The 19,416-nt window shown below is 39.4% G+C and overlaps 1 protein-coding gene across 5 annotated transcripts in view; it reads left to right on the forward strand.

The window, feature by feature from the left end:
• Positions 1 to 19,416, forward strand: part of LOC127646861 (FH1/FH2 domain-containing protein 1-like) — a 79,245-nt gene that overhangs the window by 31,419 nt on the left and 28,410 nt on the right. For all 5 annotated transcript variants that reach the window (XM_052130793.1, XM_052130802.1, XM_052130810.1 and 2 more), the window contains exons 4-11: positions 4,852 to 4,919; positions 12,538 to 12,643; positions 13,028 to 13,122; positions 14,135 to 14,246; positions 14,689 to 14,783; positions 15,836 to 15,979; positions 16,093 to 16,291; positions 16,373 to 16,532. In XM_052130793.1, coding sequence (XP_051986753.1) covers positions 4,852 to 4,919; positions 12,538 to 12,643; positions 13,028 to 13,122; positions 14,135 to 14,246; positions 14,689 to 14,783; positions 15,836 to 15,979; positions 16,093 to 16,291; positions 16,373 to 16,532 — 979 coding nt within the window. The remainder of the gene's footprint in view (positions 1 to 4,851; positions 4,920 to 12,537; positions 12,644 to 13,027; positions 13,123 to 14,134; positions 14,247 to 14,688; positions 14,784 to 15,835; positions 15,980 to 16,092; positions 16,292 to 16,372; positions 16,533 to 19,416) is intronic.

Below are 19,416 nucleotides of genomic sequence, written 5' to 3' on the forward strand. Positions count from 1 at the left end.
ATGTGTTTTATATGCTTAATAAATGGTTATGGTTAGGTTTAGGACTAGGTGTAGGATTAGCAGCTGTAATATATAAATATAAATGAATGCAGAAATATGATCGGTCCATCTAAACACTGATCTATAAAAGCCCCAGACCATGAGTGAAAAAAGCCAAAAATAAGTCAGTAGATATGACTTGCATGATATGACTTATATGACAGTTGTAGAATGGCCATATACTGTTTGCACAATTGTATCTTTTAAGCTTATCAAGTAAAATATCTTTGTTTTAAAACATGTGGGTTTTGTGTTATTCTTCTTTAAAGAGGGATATTTGTCTTAATTCACAGACAAAATTGATATCGAAGATCAGTCATACAGGCAGCAGGATTAGACAAAGTAGGATAATGAACAAATATTGCTTTGTAGCGTTTTATTGGAGATGAGAAAATAACTGGTCGAAGACACAATGTCGAATATGCAATATTCTTATTCTGCTTTAAAAACTCAGGGCATATTGTGCTTGCATATGTTGTTGAATGCAGACACAAACAATAAAAGACTGTCAACTGTTGCAATAGACATAAAAAAGAGGGACAAGAACATACAGTTGAACCAATACGGTGTTCCAGTAGTATCCAAAACCAATGACGGCTACCTCATCACAGATGTGTATCTGTGCCGGTGGTGCAGATTCAGATTTTAATCATTTTCATTTGGATACATCAACATTCATTTCAAACTGTGTAAGGAGACAGATTTTTTACTAGTATTTCATCTTGGAAGCTGTTCTGGTAAAAATTGTCCACATTGACAGCAGAATTTTGTTGTGATGTCATCACTGACCAACCCAGTTTGCGGATCTCCCACTTCAAAACTGGTTCCGGCACCCATGGCTTACTCCTAGTTATCTCTGCATATTAAGCTTGAGTAGGAGAAAGTATTTTAACACAGAATAAGTTACATACTTCATCTGCTTAAGGAATAGACGGATTGTTCAATTTTTGTCAATTTTTGTGTCACATCTTAATTTTGGAAAGTACCTGCATTTTTTTGTTTGTTTTCCCTTTCACAATATCTCTCTTTTTCCACATGTGCCCTCACTTTTTAAAACTTTTCACACAGAGATTTCATGAGAAGCTGATTTCTAGTAAAGGTGGTTTCAAATTGAATCTCTGATGTACTATATTAGACTTGAAAAATATTTTCTGAGATTAAAATTCTTGGCACATCTATTATATAATAAGAGGTTAAAATGATTTATTGTGTGAGATCAAAATCTTTTGTGTGTGTGTGTGTGTGTGTGTGTGTGTGTCACAGTTTCACATAAATCTTCCTTCTGTTGTCTATATAACTCTTTGTTGTGAAAGTAATTCAAGCAGCAGCATGACACATTTTCACATGTCTTTTTGAGTGTACGTATGTTTGGTTTATTTGTGTGTGCTGGCAATCTGTAGTTCTTTTCATTCTGAATTGTGCGTGTGCAAGTGCCATGTTTTTGTAAATGTCCTCAATATAGTGCAACTTGTCCTCACTAGTGGGTTTTCAACATTTTGGGTAGTCCTCACTGTCAAAAAAAAAAAAAAAAGGGACTCATGAATGGGCCAAATCTCGTTTAGCTTTAAATCTACTGATGTGCACTGTTTTCTGTGAGGGTTTGTTTTATAGGATAGAAAATATTATTAGTCTGCTTTGAAATCAGTGGAAGTATATAAGATGTCCTCAATTGTATTTTGAAACAACTGTTTCAATATGTGTGTGTTATTATCAGTAGCAAGCAGCCGTCTGAGGTGGACCACATAATTATCAATGTGTTGTGGCCTTTACCACTGAGCTCAGATGGCTGGCTGAACACATACACACACACTCTCGGTTTCTGTCTTCACCATTTTATTGGGCAATCTTTAAATTTCACTCTTTTTTTGTACACACACACACACACACACACACACACACACACACACACACACACACACACACACACACACAGAGGGGGGTTGTAACTATAATAAATCACATCATAGTGACTGACTTCTGGTCTTTTCGTTGTCAAAACAGATCCCCAAAACAAATCTAAATCCATGCTAAAAAGCTAAAAGCCAGTACCACCTCATCTGACTCACTTCATGAAGTTACGTAAAGAAATCCAGTGCCCAAAATATATACGATTATCTTGAGACATTATCTTGTTTATGTTCTTAGAAGATGTCAATCCATTTCAGGTTATTCCAATACAAAAGCAGATATAGAGGTGTTTGTTTGTATCTTTATTTGGGTTTGTGTGCTTTCCAAATCTGCAAATGCCTGCGTGTATCCATAACTTATACTGGTGGTTCAAAGTTGTCCTACAATGGTGAGTGACTCCACTCATTTGTTTATAAATTAAGCTACTTCATGGGGTTTACTGATGACTGTTTCCGGAGCATGTCTACAAGTTTTCCAGATAAGTACTACTGTATGTGTAGATCAGCAGAAAAATGCAGTGAATTTCTGTTGTAGTGATATTAGTATTTATAGACACTTCCTGTATATAACGGCCATACATACACTTTTTACATATTAACTCTAACATATCACATTACAACTGTGGATTGTACAGTCAAATAAGTAAGAAAATATAGGTTGCAGATATATTTAGTTCAGAGCTTGTTGATAAGGTTGAAGTCAGAAGTTTACAAATACCTTTCCCAAATACATTTAAACTCAGTTTTTCACAATTCCTGACATTTAATCATAGAAAACATTCCCTGTCTTAGGTCAAATAAATCACTACTTTATTTTAAGAATGTTAAATGTCAGAAAAATAGTAGAGAGAGTGATTTATTTCAGCTTTTATTTATTCATCACATTCCCAGCGGGACAGAATTTTACATACACTTTGTTAGTATTTGGTAGCACTGCCTTTAAATTGTTTAACTTGGGTCAAACGTTTTGGGTATCCTTCCACAAGTTTTTCACAATAAATTGCTGGAATTTTGGCCCATTCCTCCAGACAAAACTTGTGTAGCTGAGTAAGGTTTGTCGGCCTCCTTGCTCACACACACTTTTTGAATTCTGCGCACAAATTTTCTATCAGATGAGGTCAGGTCTTTGTGATGGCCACTCCAATACCTTGACTTTGTTGTTCTTGAGCTATTTTGCCACAACTTTGGAGAGATCCTTGAGATCATTGTCCATTTGGAAGACCCATTTGCGACTGAGCTTTAACTTCCTGGCTGATGTCTTGAGATGTTGCTTCAATATATCCACATAATTTTCCTTCCTCATAATGTCATCTATTTTGTGAAGTGCACCAGTCCCTCCTGCAACAAAGCACCCCCACAACATGATGCTGCCACCCCCATGCTTCACTGTTGGGATGGTGTTCTTCAGCTTGCAAGCCTCACCCTTTTTCCTCCAAACACCACGATGGTCATTTTGGCCAAACAGTAAAATTTGTGTTTCATCAGACCAGAGGACATTTCTCCAAAAAGTAAGATCTTTGTTCCCATGTGCACTCGCAAACAGTTGTCTGGATGTTTTATGGTGGTTTTGGAGCAGTGGCTTCTTCCTTGCTGAGCAGCCTTTCAGGTTATGTTGATTTAGGACTTGTTTTACTGTGGATATAGATACTTGTCTACCTGTTTCCTCCAGTATCTTTACAAGGTCCTTTGCTGTTGTTCTTGGATTGATTTGTACTTTTCACACCAAACTACATTCATCTCTAGGAGACCGAATGCATCTCCTTCCTGAGCAGTATGATGGCTGCATGTTACCATGGTGTTTAATCTTGCATAATATTTTTTGTATAGTTGAATGTGGTACCTTCAGACTTTTGGAAATTGTTCCCAAGGATGAACCAGACTTGTGGAGGTCCACAGTTTTTTTTTTTCTGAGGTCTTGGCTGATTTCTTTTGATTTTCCCATAATGTCAAGCAAAGAGGCACTGAGTTAGAAGATAGGCTTTACAATACATCCACAGTTACACCTCCAATTCAGTACACTTCCTATCAAAAGCTAATTGTTTAAAGGCTTGACATAACTTTCTGGAATTTTCCAAGCTGCTTAAAGGCACAGTTAACTCATTGATTGTAAACTTAGGACCAACTGGAATTGTGATTTTAGTCAACTAAAAGTGAAACAAACTATCTGGATACAATTGTTGGAATAATTAATTGTGTCATGCACAAAGTAGATGTCCTAAACGACCTGCCAAAACTGTAGTTTGCTAATATGAAATCAGTGGAGTGGTTAAAAAATTTGTTTTAATTACTTCAACCTAAGTGTATGTAAACTACTGACTTCAACTGTATGTTTTCAGATAAATGTATTTTTAATGCTTTTTTTTGACTAACCTGTCAGTTCTGTACTAGATATGGTATGTGGAAGCCATGTCAATTGCTGAACGTCTGTTTAAAATACAGTGACGCAGCCTCTCATTTCCCCCTGCACTAAATTGTCTTGATTTTTGTTTATTCATTTTTTTTTCCAAATAATTTTTAATTATGATTTTTTGAGAAAAATCTTAAGTGTCTGATGCCTAATGATGCCTTATTTTCTCAGCACAAATGGTTTGCTTTGATTTACAACATACACAACATACTGTATAATTGCCCTGCTAATGTCTAGCTAACGGAGTGAGTGACAGCTGTTGACACTAAACCAAAGACTGACTCCTCAGCCAAAAATGTTAATCATAATGACAGTATTTAAATGATGTAGGTGGCTGCTCTCATTTTATCTTGCTAATGTGATTTGTGTCTTAGTGCTCTAAATATATTTCCACTGTGTAATACAAATGAGAATATGTTACTGCAATATTTGCTGTTGTCAATTGACATGTGATGAATAAATAGATCTTAATTTGGTCTTTTTTTCTTTCTCTTATAGAGAAGTTGTATAACTCGCATGGCCCTGAGCTTCGCCGGTCCTTGTTTTCTTTAAAGCAGCTCTTTCAGGTGAGGTCACACATGAAACACACACACACAGCAGAAAATGAGGCGTGGATGGTGGATTAGGATGGTGAGATGTGACAAGTAGTGAAAGTGAGTAGAACAAAATTAAGTGTACAAAGGCAAACAGCGTGAACTAAGTGACAGTAACTTAATCCATTAAAATTGAAAACATTTTAAAAGTGAAGCGAGGGTAAATAGCTCCTTTCATGGATTAAGACTTGTTATGTCAAGTTCTCTGTAATTGGGTGACAGGTCCCACAAGGATAACTCCGATTTCCTGAACTCTGCCAATAAAGGCCACAAGAAAATTCTCTTTTAAATGTTTGTCTTTTAAATGCCTTATATCAGGGTACCTTAATAAGCAGGCCGAGGGCCACTTCCGGCCCACAAGAGACAAATGTTTGGACCGCACATTGGTCAGATGCTGAGCGTCTGTGTACAGGGCCTGTGACACAAATTTTGTCATCAGTAGAGTGCGTGAGCACTGAACGCGTGCAGCCCAATTTTTCTAACTGCACATCTTTGAATGCGCAGAATTGGTATGCATCTGGAATTATTTGCACTAAAAAGTGTGTCCACAAGGTGGTAACGCTGACTGTTGAGCAATTGCTTTCATGAAGAAGTGCTAGATATAATCACCGGTTAAACAACAGGAGACAAAGTTGGAAACAACAACAGTTGAATGTGTGTGTGAGCAAGTCTGATACTTGCATTGTATAATGAGTCTAAAGGAATATAAAGTCATCTTTATGTGTCTAAACTCCTGAAGAGAATTAGTCCAGTATCTCATAGTGTGCATGCGCCAAACATCTGTCTATGCGCACAGTCATATGAAGTTGTTGTCTGCTTTGAAAGGTGAGTGTCCTTTTTTAACATTTGTTTGGTATCACACCATGCTTCGGGCGTGCCAATCATGGAAGCACCAATAACACCCAGTGTGTCAGTTGACAGTCCAAAAACGGCAGTAATGAGGTATTCCCACCTCCCTATATAAACTGTCATAGGTGCCTACTTCGTTCTCATTCTATTCCCTGTGAAAATATCCTAGCAGGATTCGTAAGAAGTGGTCGCTTCACAGTTCATCAGGTGAGCCGTTCAGGTACATCGCAGAATGCGGCTGTTCTTTTTGCGAGTATAGTCACTGTCACAGTGAATATATTTTCTGCTGTATTATATTGTTTTCTCCAGGTGGTGTGAACCAGTGCATCGAGGTGGGTTTGTGTTTTTTCTGCGGAGTTTCGCGTTGTTATTGCTTTTACGTCTACGGAAAGAGGATTAGCATAGAATCAAGTGACACATTGTGATGAACTGCTTCTGTGTTCTTGAGTTCGGGTTCTGTCATGGCAACTGCGAGCTCACCGAGTGGTGGAGTGAAGGGCAAGTATCCCTCTTTTCCATGTGCTTGTGGATCTATGATCTCGCCAAAATATTCCCACCCGCTATGTCTCACCTGTCTGAGGGTCAGGCATACACAGGCCACACTCAATAATCTCGAGTGTTGCCCACATTGTTCCTGTTTGGTACAGAGAGTTTTGGAAAGGGGGGGGGTGTGGGTCACGGCATCGAATAATAAGGATCCCTGTTTTTCTCCGCCGGACAGTCTCTCCCGATCTTCCTCCCCTCTTTGAATCAGCCTTTTTGGTGGGGGACAGGAAGAGGAGGAGGAGGAGAATTATGCTGATGGTCGTCTTTTGGAGGACGATGGCGTTCTCCCCGCTCTTTCTCCCTCCCGGCTGGTGGACGCATCCCCATCTGCTGTCCACGGAGAGTTGGAACTTATTGAGATGCGTAGGAGGGAAGCAGCCAGGCTCTCCATTGACTAGCCATCACAGCAGACTGGCCAGGGCACAGAGAGGGGATCTGTACAGTGGCAAACGACTACCAAAACTAAATATGAGAGAGAGAGAGAGAGAGGGAAGGAGCTCACTCGCCGGTTCTCTGATGTGCTGTCGCGTGGTTCCCGGTCACTCCTCCACACTCTCAGCCAGACGACTGCCACTCCTCCCTGGGCAGACCGGAGTCAAACCTCCAACCCCTAGCAGACATAATGCCCCTCCACTTTCCCGGCCAGCCGTGGGGCCACTCTTCCGCCCCTGGCAGCAGCCCTACCGCTCCAGGCGGTCGGGTAGTCCAGTCCCCACTAACCCCGCGGACGGCGGCTGTTCCCCATGTCCGGGTGGTTGGGCTACTCCGTCACCTGGTGGATGGCAGCGGTGCTCCCCTGCGTGGACGGCAGTGTCGAGGACTCCGCGACGGGCATCCCTCTTCCCTCCCAGGTTTTGGCACCAATGTAAGGGGGTTGAATGGAAAGGATGAGGCAAGAACCTGCTTAACAATATAAATCATATTTTATTAAATAAAAAGACACATACAGGGCAGCTGCTTGTAATTCTCTCTCCTCGAACTGTCATCACCGGCCGCCATTATCCCTCGCGCGCCCCATCAGGCTGATTGGGAACCGGGCATGTGTCATTCCCCTCTAGCCAAGAGGACTCGGAAGGGGAATCAAACCAGAAGTTTTGTTACATAGTTCATACACAAACTATTTAATGGAAGTGTTGGCACCAGTGCTGTGCCCATACTGGCAGTGCGCCAAGGGCACAGCAGTGTGTGAAAATAAATCACAAAATAATACGGAACTCAGAGCTACAATCCCCAGCTCCGCCGGTTGATTCTGCCACAGCACCATCAGTGAGCGAGAGCTTCAGCAGGCCCCTTTCTGTTCTCGCTGAAAGTTGGCATGCATGTGCAGTTTATCCCTGTGTTTTATCGATGATGAAATGGGATTATTGGCTGCAGTCTGCTGTCAAGCCACCTCTGTTCAACAGTATGTTAATTTCAACAGTATGTTAATTTCAACAGCGGAGGGGAAGTCAGTTTGGATTTTAGAGACCATTTGCTGAGCAAAAAAGCAATAAGGATTTGTTGGACAGACGACAGGGCTTTTACTCCAGGTATTTCATCATCCCCGAGAGAGGAGGTCTCCATCCCATTCTGTATTTGCGAAACCTCTACAAGTTCAAAATGCTCATGCTCAAAACACTTTCTCAGTTTATTTGTCCCATAGATTGGTTTACGTCAAAGGATCTGAAGGACGTGTATTTTCATGTGGACATCTACCCATCACACAAAAAATTCCTTAGATTTGCCTATCAGGGAATTCCTTAAGATTTTTTTTCCGGTGCCTTTCGGACTTTGGCACAGAGAGTCTTCAAGTGTGTGGAGGCAGAGCCAATGGGTTAACTATGTTGACGGGTCTCAGGGTGTCTGCTTATCTAGACGATCTACTGCTGTTTCCTTGCCGTCGCAACAGCAAGCAGAGATAGATACGAGATCGCTGGTGTCTCATTTATTGAATCTGGCATTCAAATTAAACAAGACAAAGAGCTGTCTGATGCCCTCACAGGAAATCATTTATCTTTGTCTCAGATTGAACTCTGATCAGTATTGAGCATTTCTGTCAGAGGAATGCATCGGATCGATTCGCGGTTGTTTGCCCCTTTTTCAGAAAGGGGAAAAAAGTCTCATTCAGGTTGTATCTACGCATATTGGGTCTGATGGTCTCAACGGTGTCAATCATTCCTTTGGGACAACTGTGAATGAGAGAGTTTCAGAAATGGATTGCAGCACCACACTTGTCTTCGCCGTCACTTAAATGGTAGAGTAAGATTGAAGTCAGAGGGTATGCTCACGCTTTGTTACTGGAGAATCCATGCTTGCCTTCATTAGGGAACCCCTTTGGGGGCGATCTCTGAGGAAAGTGGTGGCGACAGATGAGTCACTCATTGGTTGAAAGCAAAATAGTGAAGGGGGTTTGGCCCGCATCACTACAGAACGTGCACAGAAACTTTCTTGAGTTACTGACAGTGTTTCTAGCAATGAGGCACTTTGTGCCGTTCAAGGCCACAGTGTCCTAGTCAGATCGGACAACACGACAACAGTAGCATACATAAACAGACTGGGGGGCACGCATTCACAGTGGCTACACCACCTGGCACAAAAGCTGATTGTGTGGAGTTCTGTGCGCTTTCTCTCATTACGGGTGACGCACGTTCCAGGAGTGATGAAGGTTCAAGGAATTTATTGTCATTCTGTACATGTTGACAAATGAGAATAAAATATGTAGTCGGGACCAGCAACGTACTGTATAAAATATACATAGAGTAAAATAATTTAATGGTCAAAGACTAAAACCTATTCATAAAAAAAGAGTGCATCATTACGGGGATAGGAATACAGGGGCGGATCTCCTGTCCAGGGGGAATCCTCTTTATTGAGAATGGAGACTTCACACTCAGGTGGTGAGTCAGCTGTGGGAGAAATACGGGCGAGCTGCCATATATCTCTTCACATCACACAAAAATGCTCATTGCCCTCTGTTCTTCTCTCTGGCTAGAGATGGTCCTCTTATGGGTGTGGATGCTCTAGCACATCCTTGGCCAAACACGCTACTTTATGCGTTTCCTCTACTGAGTCTGATCATTCCAACTCTAAAAAGAGTAAGAGAATATTGTCACTCAGTCATACTGATCGCCCCAAACTGGCCAGGGAAACTGTGGCTGGTGGAGGTAATTCAGCCTAGCCTTGGCATCTCCCACTGCATATGGATATCCTGTCGCAAGCGCGGGGGGAAATATTTCACTCTGCCCAGACCATATATTGTAGCTCAATGGGCCTGGCCTGTGAGAGGTCAAATTTGAGTGTCATGGATTTACCCCCAGGGTGATTGAAACGATTCAGAGCCGCTGCTTCAACGCACTCCACATATGATCAGAAATGGGCTGTGTTTGAGCAGTGGTGCACACAGACACATTGTTCCATTTTTATGTTTAGTGGCAGATGTTTTGTTTTCTGCATGAACTTTTAGATAAAGGCAGGGCCTTTTCTTCCATAAAGGTTTATCTCGCTGCCATAGACTCTTAATACAATGGATCAACACCCACTTGTTTACAGGTTTATGACGGGCGCAAGACATTTGAACAGGGTGTCAAACCCGCAGGTTCCGTCATGGAATCTGTCTGTGGTCCTGAACGTTTCAACTGATTCAAAGCCTCCCTTTGAATCAGTTGAAAGTCTAGAATTAAATCTTCTTTCGCCAAAGGCAGCTTTATTATTGGCCTTAACAACTGCAAAGCGGGTTAGTGAACATGCTTTGTCAGTTCATCACTCTTTTATGCACTTTGTGTTGGATTTATCGAGAGTGTCTCTTAAAACGAATCCAGCCTTTGTGCCTAATTTGAGCAACTCCACGCTCGCCTGTAAGCCAGTGGATTTGATAACTTTTCACCTGCCAACTTTTTCCTCACCATAGGATGAGTGGCTTCACTGTTTGTGTCCAGTTCGTACTCTGTTTGTACGTGGAAAGAATGAAGGCACTGAGGAAGAGTAATCAGCTTTTTGTTTCTTGGGCTGATCCATATCATGTCTCATTGGGTAGTAGATGCTGTTCTATTATGTTATAATAGTCTGGGGTTGTGACCTCTGGAGAGCTTGAGAGCTCATGCTACTAGAGGCATTGCTACCTCGTAGGCATTGTTTAAAGGCATTTCAGTCCAGGACATTTGTGCAGCTGCGAGTTGGGCATCGCCTCACGCTTTTGTCAAATTTGATAGACTATGTCACTGAGCTGTTATTGGCTTATTCAGTCCTTGGTGTGGGTAGTCAATTGTAAAGGGATTAATGGAAAGGAGGCGGCGAGAACCGGCTTGACACTATAAATAATATTTTAATTATAAACTTAACCAAAAAGACAAACACACACACACACACAGGTGTTGGACAGCTGTCCGTAAATCTCTCTCTCTCGCACTGCAGTTTTAAGACAGCCTTTATCCCTCTCTGAGGAATCAGGGCCCAGCCTTCTGCCCTGCCACATTCCTCCCTCGTTCTCTCAGGCTCAGCGTTTGCATCAAAACTGGAGTATACTTTGAGCTTTAAGCTGTAGCAAATGCTAATAGGTATAATAATTTAATCTGCAGTTAAGGAAAGTGAACTGAGGAGATCCCGTGAGGAGATGAGCAGGAACAGTTGACTTAAATAGAGGACATGGAAAGTCTTTTTGATTTTGTTTGTTAATTTTTAATTTTCAACAGCCAAAGTTGTGTAGTTTTGTTTATCTGTATACAAGCAAAATGTTCATAATGGTTTGAATAAAAAAAATATATAAAAAAAATACAGGCTACTAATAATGAGAAAATGAACTGATAAAACAATCTTAATTTTTATGTTGTCACTCTTTTATCAACAAAGACAATTAAATAAATAAAAAAATAAAAATAATAATAGCAGCACAAACACTTTGACATAACATCAAAAGTGGTGGACCTTGGCTTGTGTTGCTGACAGAATGAAAACTAGTTGGGGAACCCTGCCTTTTAATGGTAGTTTGTTATCCAAGACGTTTATGTAATAAGCATACATTCATTCTTAAAAAATTAAATAAAATAGAAATTAGGTTAAAAACCTGAATTATTTTCATGATGTGAAGGAACTGCATCTGGTCGATTCAGTTTAAAGGGTGTGGGAAAATGAGAAAATGCTGTTCATGGTTAAGTGACTGGGATGGATTGATAACACAGAGAGCTGGTTGACTGTTCAATACCTTGCAAAGGGGCCTTTATTTTCCAGTTGCAGAGAAATCTTGGATTGTGTCTGTGTGCTATAAAGAAAAAAGATTAAAACAAAAACAATGAATCAATAAACATGGCTTATAATTGAATTAGAAGTTATCCATTATGAATGACACATTTTCATAGAAATATACAGTACAATAAATGTCAAAATGTACAGAAATTAATTTCATGAAAGAAAAACTGAAATCAAAAGCAAACAGTAATTTAAGTTAATAAATCCATACATCATGTACAAATGCCAGTTAAAACAAATTTACCACCTCGATAAACCGCCTCAGACCATTTGGCCTTATCAATACAATAAACAAATCAAATCAAAAACACATCAGGTAGCAATACCACAACAATGTCTTTCAAAATCACAATGACATCAAACAAGCAACGAATGAGATCAGCGTGGGAATAACACCCAATAATATAGACAATTCACGTAGTTCACAATTCACAAAAAACAAAAACTAATATCCACAGCTACGTGACACATGGTATAAAGATTGGCATACTTCACATAATGAATGAATTAACTGACAAATATGTCCCACAATCTTTATCGGCAAGGAAAAAGCATGGCTAAATACAATACATCCCAAATTACTAAAGTTAACTTAAAATACGCACATTAAGAAAAAGGAAGAATGGCTTCCGTTCATGTGAGATTGCCGTCTTTCTACAGTACTGCCGAGCGTCAAGAATGTGCACAAAATCACATGACCCATACTATAGGTAAATCTACCTGACACAAACCATTCAACTTATTCCATTTATTTCAAAGGGAAATAAATCATGTATCTTGTTTTGTAAACCTAGGAAAAAGAGAAAACATAAATTGATCTGAATATGGAGGCTATATGGTGTTTATGTGTAACATCTTGCACATGAGTACTCATTGTTTTTTTTTACTGACTAGCATAACACTGTCAAAACATGTTAATAGATGCCCATACACACACAGGAGCAAGTTCTTAATGGAAGTGTTTTATATTTCGCAGGATGATAAAGACCTGGTTCCAGAGTTTGTAAACTCCGAAGGTCTGACCTGTTTTATCAAAGTTGGTGCCGAGGCAGATCATAACTATCAGAACTACATCCTCAGAGGTTTGAGCTACTGTAATTCTGCTGAAAATGATTCATGCATGTCTCATGGGAAATGTGCATGCAACTGCATGAGATTATTGATGGAGTTCACCAAACATCATGATGTATAACATGAATTGTATGTGTATTTCCACCTTTTATAACGGTTTAGTTTATTGTAAAATAGTAATAGATATTTATTGTGCATGCACATCTAACAACTTGGATGAAGTCCTCATACACAATGGACTTTGCATAGTTTTGACTTTAGTAGGCCGTCTGTAGCAGGAAGTTTACCGTATACTGGTTGGTGTTAGACCAGCAAACACTAAACCTTTAGGACAAATCAGTAGATCCTTAAGGGCATGTCAGTGCTGTATGTTTGACTCTGCTGTCGGTTCCCAGCTCTCAGTCAGATCATGCTGTTTGTGGATGGAATGAACGGTGTTATAAACCACAACGAGACTGTACAGTGGCTGTACACATTGAGTGGCTGCCTGGTGAGTTACCACAACACTGCAATACATTATCTGTAACCACACACTACATTATGTGTAAGCACTGACTACAGTGCAAATTGTAGATCCATCAGTGGCTGAATATTAACCTAATTTAGCTATTTAAAAGCATAATATGACAGCTGATTAATGGTCAACAGTTAATTATGTGTGTGATAATCATTAGAAACCTGAGAGTTAGATTACATTTATTCATTTAGCAGACACATATTTCCAATTTGACTAATGCTGCAACTCATACAATGCATCCAAGGAGACAGTAACATAAGAAGTTCTGCAATGACAAATGGAGCAGATAGGCACAAGTTAAGATAGAGCTTCAGTTGTAAATCTGGAACTATGACAAGCTTGACGTTTCTCAAGGGATCTTCACACTGTCAGTCTTCATCTCCAATTAATAGAGTTCAGTATTGTTATTGTGTGAGAATAGTTTGCCAAAATCCACCACAGACATGCTTATTATTAGTCACTTGATGTCGGAACAGGGAACTATATACTAGCTGGCTCTCTTGTGTAATCATTTCATGTTTTTTTTTGTCAGAGCCCTACTGCATATAGTTTGCATCATTACAGGGCTCAAATGTGTATATGTACTTCTAGAAGTATCAGAAAAAAGCCAGAAACAGACTTTTACTTTATATAAAAAACACAAAACGCCATAGATAAATGTACTGGAGTAATTTTGAGGATGCATTTTTGCTCTTACACGGGCGTAAAAAGTACTCAGAAATTATACAAGTGAAAGTGTGGATACTGAGTGTAAAATTGACTCAATTAAAGTCCATGTATCTAGCCAAACACATACTTGTTTGAAAGTAAAAAAATATTCACATTAAATTGTATTTAAGTATTCAAAAAGTAAAAAGCAACACTTTCCCTAGCTAGAATGTAATCAAGAGAGGAGACACTGTGACACAGTGTTTGGCACTGCCATCTCCTGTATGGTGATTGTAAGTGCTGCCTGTTTTTCCTCTCTCTCTTTCTGTCTCCTTAGTCTCGGCTTGTTGTGAAGACTTCTTTGAAGTTGCTGATCGTGTTTGTGGAATACACTGAATACAACAGTCCACTGCTTATTCAAGCTGTCAACATTGTGGATGGAAAGAGAGGTTAAATGGACATTTAAACCTTCTTTTTTGACACAGACACTCTGAATATATCATGTCTCATTGTGTATTGGCTGTTATGGTTGTTCTGATATACAGTGGGGTTCAAAAGTGTGACTCCATATTGAAAATCTGAGAGTTAAAATGTGATTTTAAACCTTGAAATAAACAAAGTTTCAGGATTTTTAGAACATTTACAAATCATAATGGAAAAACATGGATCAGCTGGTTTTAGACAAACTTGTGGAGTTTATGCGGGTGGGGCATACTAAAAAATTCTGAAATTCATGTTAGTTTTTCAATTCAACTTTTCACTTAAATTGATATGCTGATAATATAATTTGTAACACTATTACATTTTTCTCAAGTTGAACTCCACTGTATGCTATATTGGCTGATTATTAATATTTAAAAAATAACCTAGGATGTTCTGTGTATCTTTTAGGTGTGAAGCCCTGGACATGCCTGTTAGATATTCTGTCAGGAAAGAATGGATCAGACACAGAGCTGCTCATCTACACCATAACCCTCATTAACAAAGTACGGCAACACAGAGACACTTCTGTTGAGAGCAACATTCACGTTTAGTTCACCCAAAAATGAAAATTCTATCATCATTCACTCACCCTCATGCCATCAAAGATGTGTATAACTTTATTTCTTCAGCAGAACACAAACAAAGATTTTTAGTAGAATATTTCAACTTGTTAGGTCCATAAAATGCAAGTGAATGGTGGCCAGAAATGTGAAGGTACAAAAAGCACATAAGGGAAGCATAAATGTAATCCATACAACTCCTGTGGTGAAATCCATGTCTTCGGAAGCGATATGAAGTTTAGGGGTGAGTCATATCAATATTTAAAGCTAAAATATGTAACTTTTTCAGTGTTAAAATACTTCCTTCTATCCCAGCTTAATATGCAGAGACAAATACAAGTCATTTAGATTTTCTCAAAAACAGTAAACACTTTGTGGCACTATATAATTTGTTTAAAGCTTGTTTTTAGCGACCTGCCACAACGTTACTCAATCAATGGCGTGAGTTGGGGGCGGGACTATCTGATGGTTCGAACAACAGTAGATGGGGGGCATTTTCGGAAAGCTGTTTTGAAAGCATTGTTTACTTTTGCTATTCCGTTCGGTGGCGCTAGTTTAGCAGAAATTACATACTTCGGCTTTAAGTCCTTTTTCACTATAAATTCTCCTCCCTGCCCAGCAGGTGGTGATATGCAAGGAGAATGCGAATCACCTAAAACAAAAGAAGAAGAATGTGAAAGTGGAGATTGATAGTAAAAAAGGACTTAAATATTGATCTGTTTCTCACCCACACCTATCATCTCGCTTCTGAAGACATGGATTTAACCACTGGAGTCTTATGGATTACTTGGTAAACTGACTTTATGTGCCTTTTTGGACCTTACATGTATTGGTCACCATTGACCTATACTTCAGCTTGTGTTCAGCCAAAGAATGAAAGTCATACACATCTGGGGTGTCATGAGGGTGAGTAAATGATTAAATAATTTTCATTTTTGGTTGAACTATCCCTATAACAAAGTGCCGTGTACAGATGTCAGATGTTGTCATTCCAGACTCTGGCTGCGCTTCCCGATCAGGACTCATTCTATGATGTGACTGACTGTTTGGAAAAGCTAGGAATGGAAGGCATTGTCCAGAAACACATTACTAACAGTGGCATTGAGGGTGACCTTAAACAGCAGTTCACCATTTATGAGGTAAACTGCCACTATACATAAAAAAATACTCTGTGTGAAGTCTGTCAACTACTCAATTTCTCAGCTGTGAAAATACTGGTATAATACGATTCTGCATGTTAAATAATGTGTAGAATGCCCTCAAGAATGAGGACGGAGAGCTGGATGAGTTGGCTCCAAACATTCGTAAAGACCGAAGGAAACTGACACCCAGCGAGCAGGAGGGCAGGAGGAGCCGCAGATCGTCTTCTCAAAGTCTTTCAGATGGAAGCCTGTGTTCTTTTCAGCCCAATTCCCCAACCATATCCATCTCGTCTCAGAGTCCTACCACAGGTATCTTCAGTTCAGTCCCTCTTGCCCTCCCCTATTTGCACCCTCTGGATTCCACTGAAGTTGTATGTGTTTGTGTTTTAGATGTGACCTGTACTGCCTCCCCTCAGCTATCAGATTCCTCTTATTCTCCTGCTCCCAGCAGTCCAGAGCTGACCAGCCCTTCCTCTGGCTCCTCTACTCCACCTCTACATCTGGTGCATAATGGAACTGAGTCTACTGCCTCAGAGCAAGAACAGAACCTGTGAGTATTAACAGTAGTCTGTGTGTTAATGTATGCTTTCAAACTCAAGCCCTGATTTATGAATATTTGTCTCAAATGAGCAATCGATCCATACATTCATACAGTATATTCAGTATAACCTTAACAGGCTTTCTAGCTCCCACTCTGTATTAATGGTTGAAGTGTTTAACTTTGTTGCATAATTGTAATCTGTTGGTTTCAATGGCCTGACTGACAACAATATCGGCTCAGCAAATGGTGTGATTATGGAGCAGGTGTCACCTGTTTGGTAGAGCAGTGGAAGACTGGGGAATGTGTTTAATGAAACAGCAAGCACTATAATAAAAGACACAATTGTTCAGTATAGAGTTTTATTCATACACATCATTATAAATTATTGGAATAAACTATTTTTTGATGTATTAATAAAACACATACTGTCACAATTGTGTGTTTACTTTTACAATGGCTTTGAATGATGGCCTCCAATCAGAACTTTCTGTTTTATTAAACATGTTTGAAAAGTTATTATTATAAAAAATATTCTGTTTGTTGCTGCTAGATGTGCTGAAGTTACACCCTTCCTTTAGGTTCCTTTAGGAAAGAAATTGTCTTTTGTTTCAGACGATTCAGACGTGAATCCAGAGATGGATGCGATTGGGTTTTTTCCATGTTATCAAACCATAGTGCTTGTGTTTTGCACTGGTTCATGTCAGGGATCCAGTTAATTTAAAGTGCAGGCAGGAGGAGGTGATAAGTGTGTGAATGGTGTAAATATACAACCCTACACTCTGGTGCCCTGCTGTTTTCCTTATGTAGGCATACAACTCTCACTCACACACATTCATCTTACAGTCCCAAACCAATGTTAATCATCCTGAACAGTAATTTGATTGTATGGATTGTTTGTCACATATGCACAATTCCAAAACTAACCAAATGTTCTTTGGTATAGGGCCATGTGTCTCATTCTGGAGGCCTAGACTGAAGTTTTTACTTAAGTAAAAGTTTGGATTTAGCTTTTTCTAACTATGGATCTCAGAGAGATGGAGACTTATAATTAACTTGATTGATTTAGTTATGTATTAGTATGTATGGAATGACAACATGGCAAACACGATCTGCAACAAATAAAGTAAGGCCACTCTCATTTTTCACGAGACACCTAAATAAACATAACAAAGAATCACTGTGCATAGTCCCAGGGAACTGTGACTTTCATGGATAGTATAGGGATAGTTCACTCAAAAATTAAAATTCTCTCATCATTCACTCACCCTCATGCCATCGCAGATGTGTATAACTTTCTTTCTTCTGCAGAACACATAGATTTTTAGAAGAATATTTCAGCTCTGTAGGTCCATACAATGCAAGTGAATGGTGGCCAGAACTTTGAATCTCCAAAAATCACAAAGGCAGCAGAAAAGTCATCCATACAACCATATGGCTTCAAAAGCGATATGATGGGTTTGGTTGAGAAACAAATCAGTATTTAAGTCCATTTTTTAAACTATAAATCTTCACTTTCACTTCCACATTGTTCTTTTAGTTTTTTTGGCAAAAATTTGTTTTTTCACAATTCCTGACATTTAATCATAGAAAACATTCCCTGTCTCTACCTTGACTTTGTTGTCCTAAAGTCATTTTGCCACGACTTTGGAGGTATGCTTGGGTCATTGTCCATTTGGAAGACCCATTTGTGACTGAACTTTTCCTTCCTCATGATGCCATCTATTTTGTGAAGTGCACTAGTCCCTCCTGCAGCAAATAACCCCACGACATGATGCTGCCACCCCCATGCTTCACAGTTGGGATGGTGTTCTTCGGCTTGCAAGACTTACCCTTTTTTCTCCAAACATAACGATGGTCATTATGGCCATTTTGTTTCATCAGACCAGAGGACATTTCTCCAAAAAGTAAAATCTTTGTCCCCATGTGCACTTGCAAACTGTAGTCTGGATTTTGGAGCGTTGGCTTCTTCCTTGCTGAGCAGCCTTTCAGGTTATGTCGATATAGGACTCATTTGACTGTGGATATAGATACTTGTCTACCTGTTTCCTCCAGAATCTTCACAAGGTCCTTTGCTGTTGTTCTGGGATTGATTCGCACTTTTCGCAACAAACTACGTTCATCTCTAGGAGACAGAATTTGTCTCCTTCCTGAGCTGTATGATGACTGTGTTCATACTTGTGTACTATTGTTTGTACAGATGAATGTGGTACCTTCAGGCGTTTTGAAATTGTTCCCAAGGATGTACCAGACTTGTTTTTATGAGGTCTTGGCTGATTTCCTTTTGATTTTCCCATTTTGTCAAACAACGAGACACAGAGTTTGTAGTTAACGTAGTGTATGTAAACCTCTGACCCACTAGAATTGTGATATAGTAATTTAAAATTGAAACACTGTGTCTGTAAACAATTGTTGGAAAAATGACTTATGTCATGCACAAAGTAGATGTCCTAAACAACAAAACTATAGTTTGCTAATATTAAATATGTGGAGTGGTTAAAAAAATTAGATTTAATTACTTCAATCTAAGTGTATGTAAACTTCTGACTTCAACTGTACATAGCCACCTACTGGTTGGGGCTGGTCAAAGGTGGAGATTTATAGTAAAAAAAAAAAAAGTACTTAAATATTAATGTGTTTCTCACCAACACATATATCACTTCTAAAGACATTGATTAAACCACTGGAGTCTTATGGATTACTTTTATGCTGCCTTTTTTTATTCAAATTTCTGGCCACCCATTAACTTGCATTGTATGGACCTACAGAGCTGAAATAATCTTCTAAAAATCTTTGTTTGTGTTCTGCAGAAGAAAGAAAGTCATAAACAACTGGGATGGCATGTGAGTGAGTGAATTTTGAGAGAATCATTTTTGGGTGAACTATTCTTTTAAAA

The sequence above is a fragment of the Xyrauchen texanus genome, chromosome 1 (genome assembly GCF_025860055.1).
Source record: "Xyrauchen texanus isolate HMW12.3.18 chromosome 1, RBS_HiC_50CHRs, whole genome shotgun sequence".
Lineage (NCBI taxonomy): Eukaryota > Metazoa > Chordata > Actinopteri > Cypriniformes > Catostomidae > Xyrauchen > Xyrauchen texanus.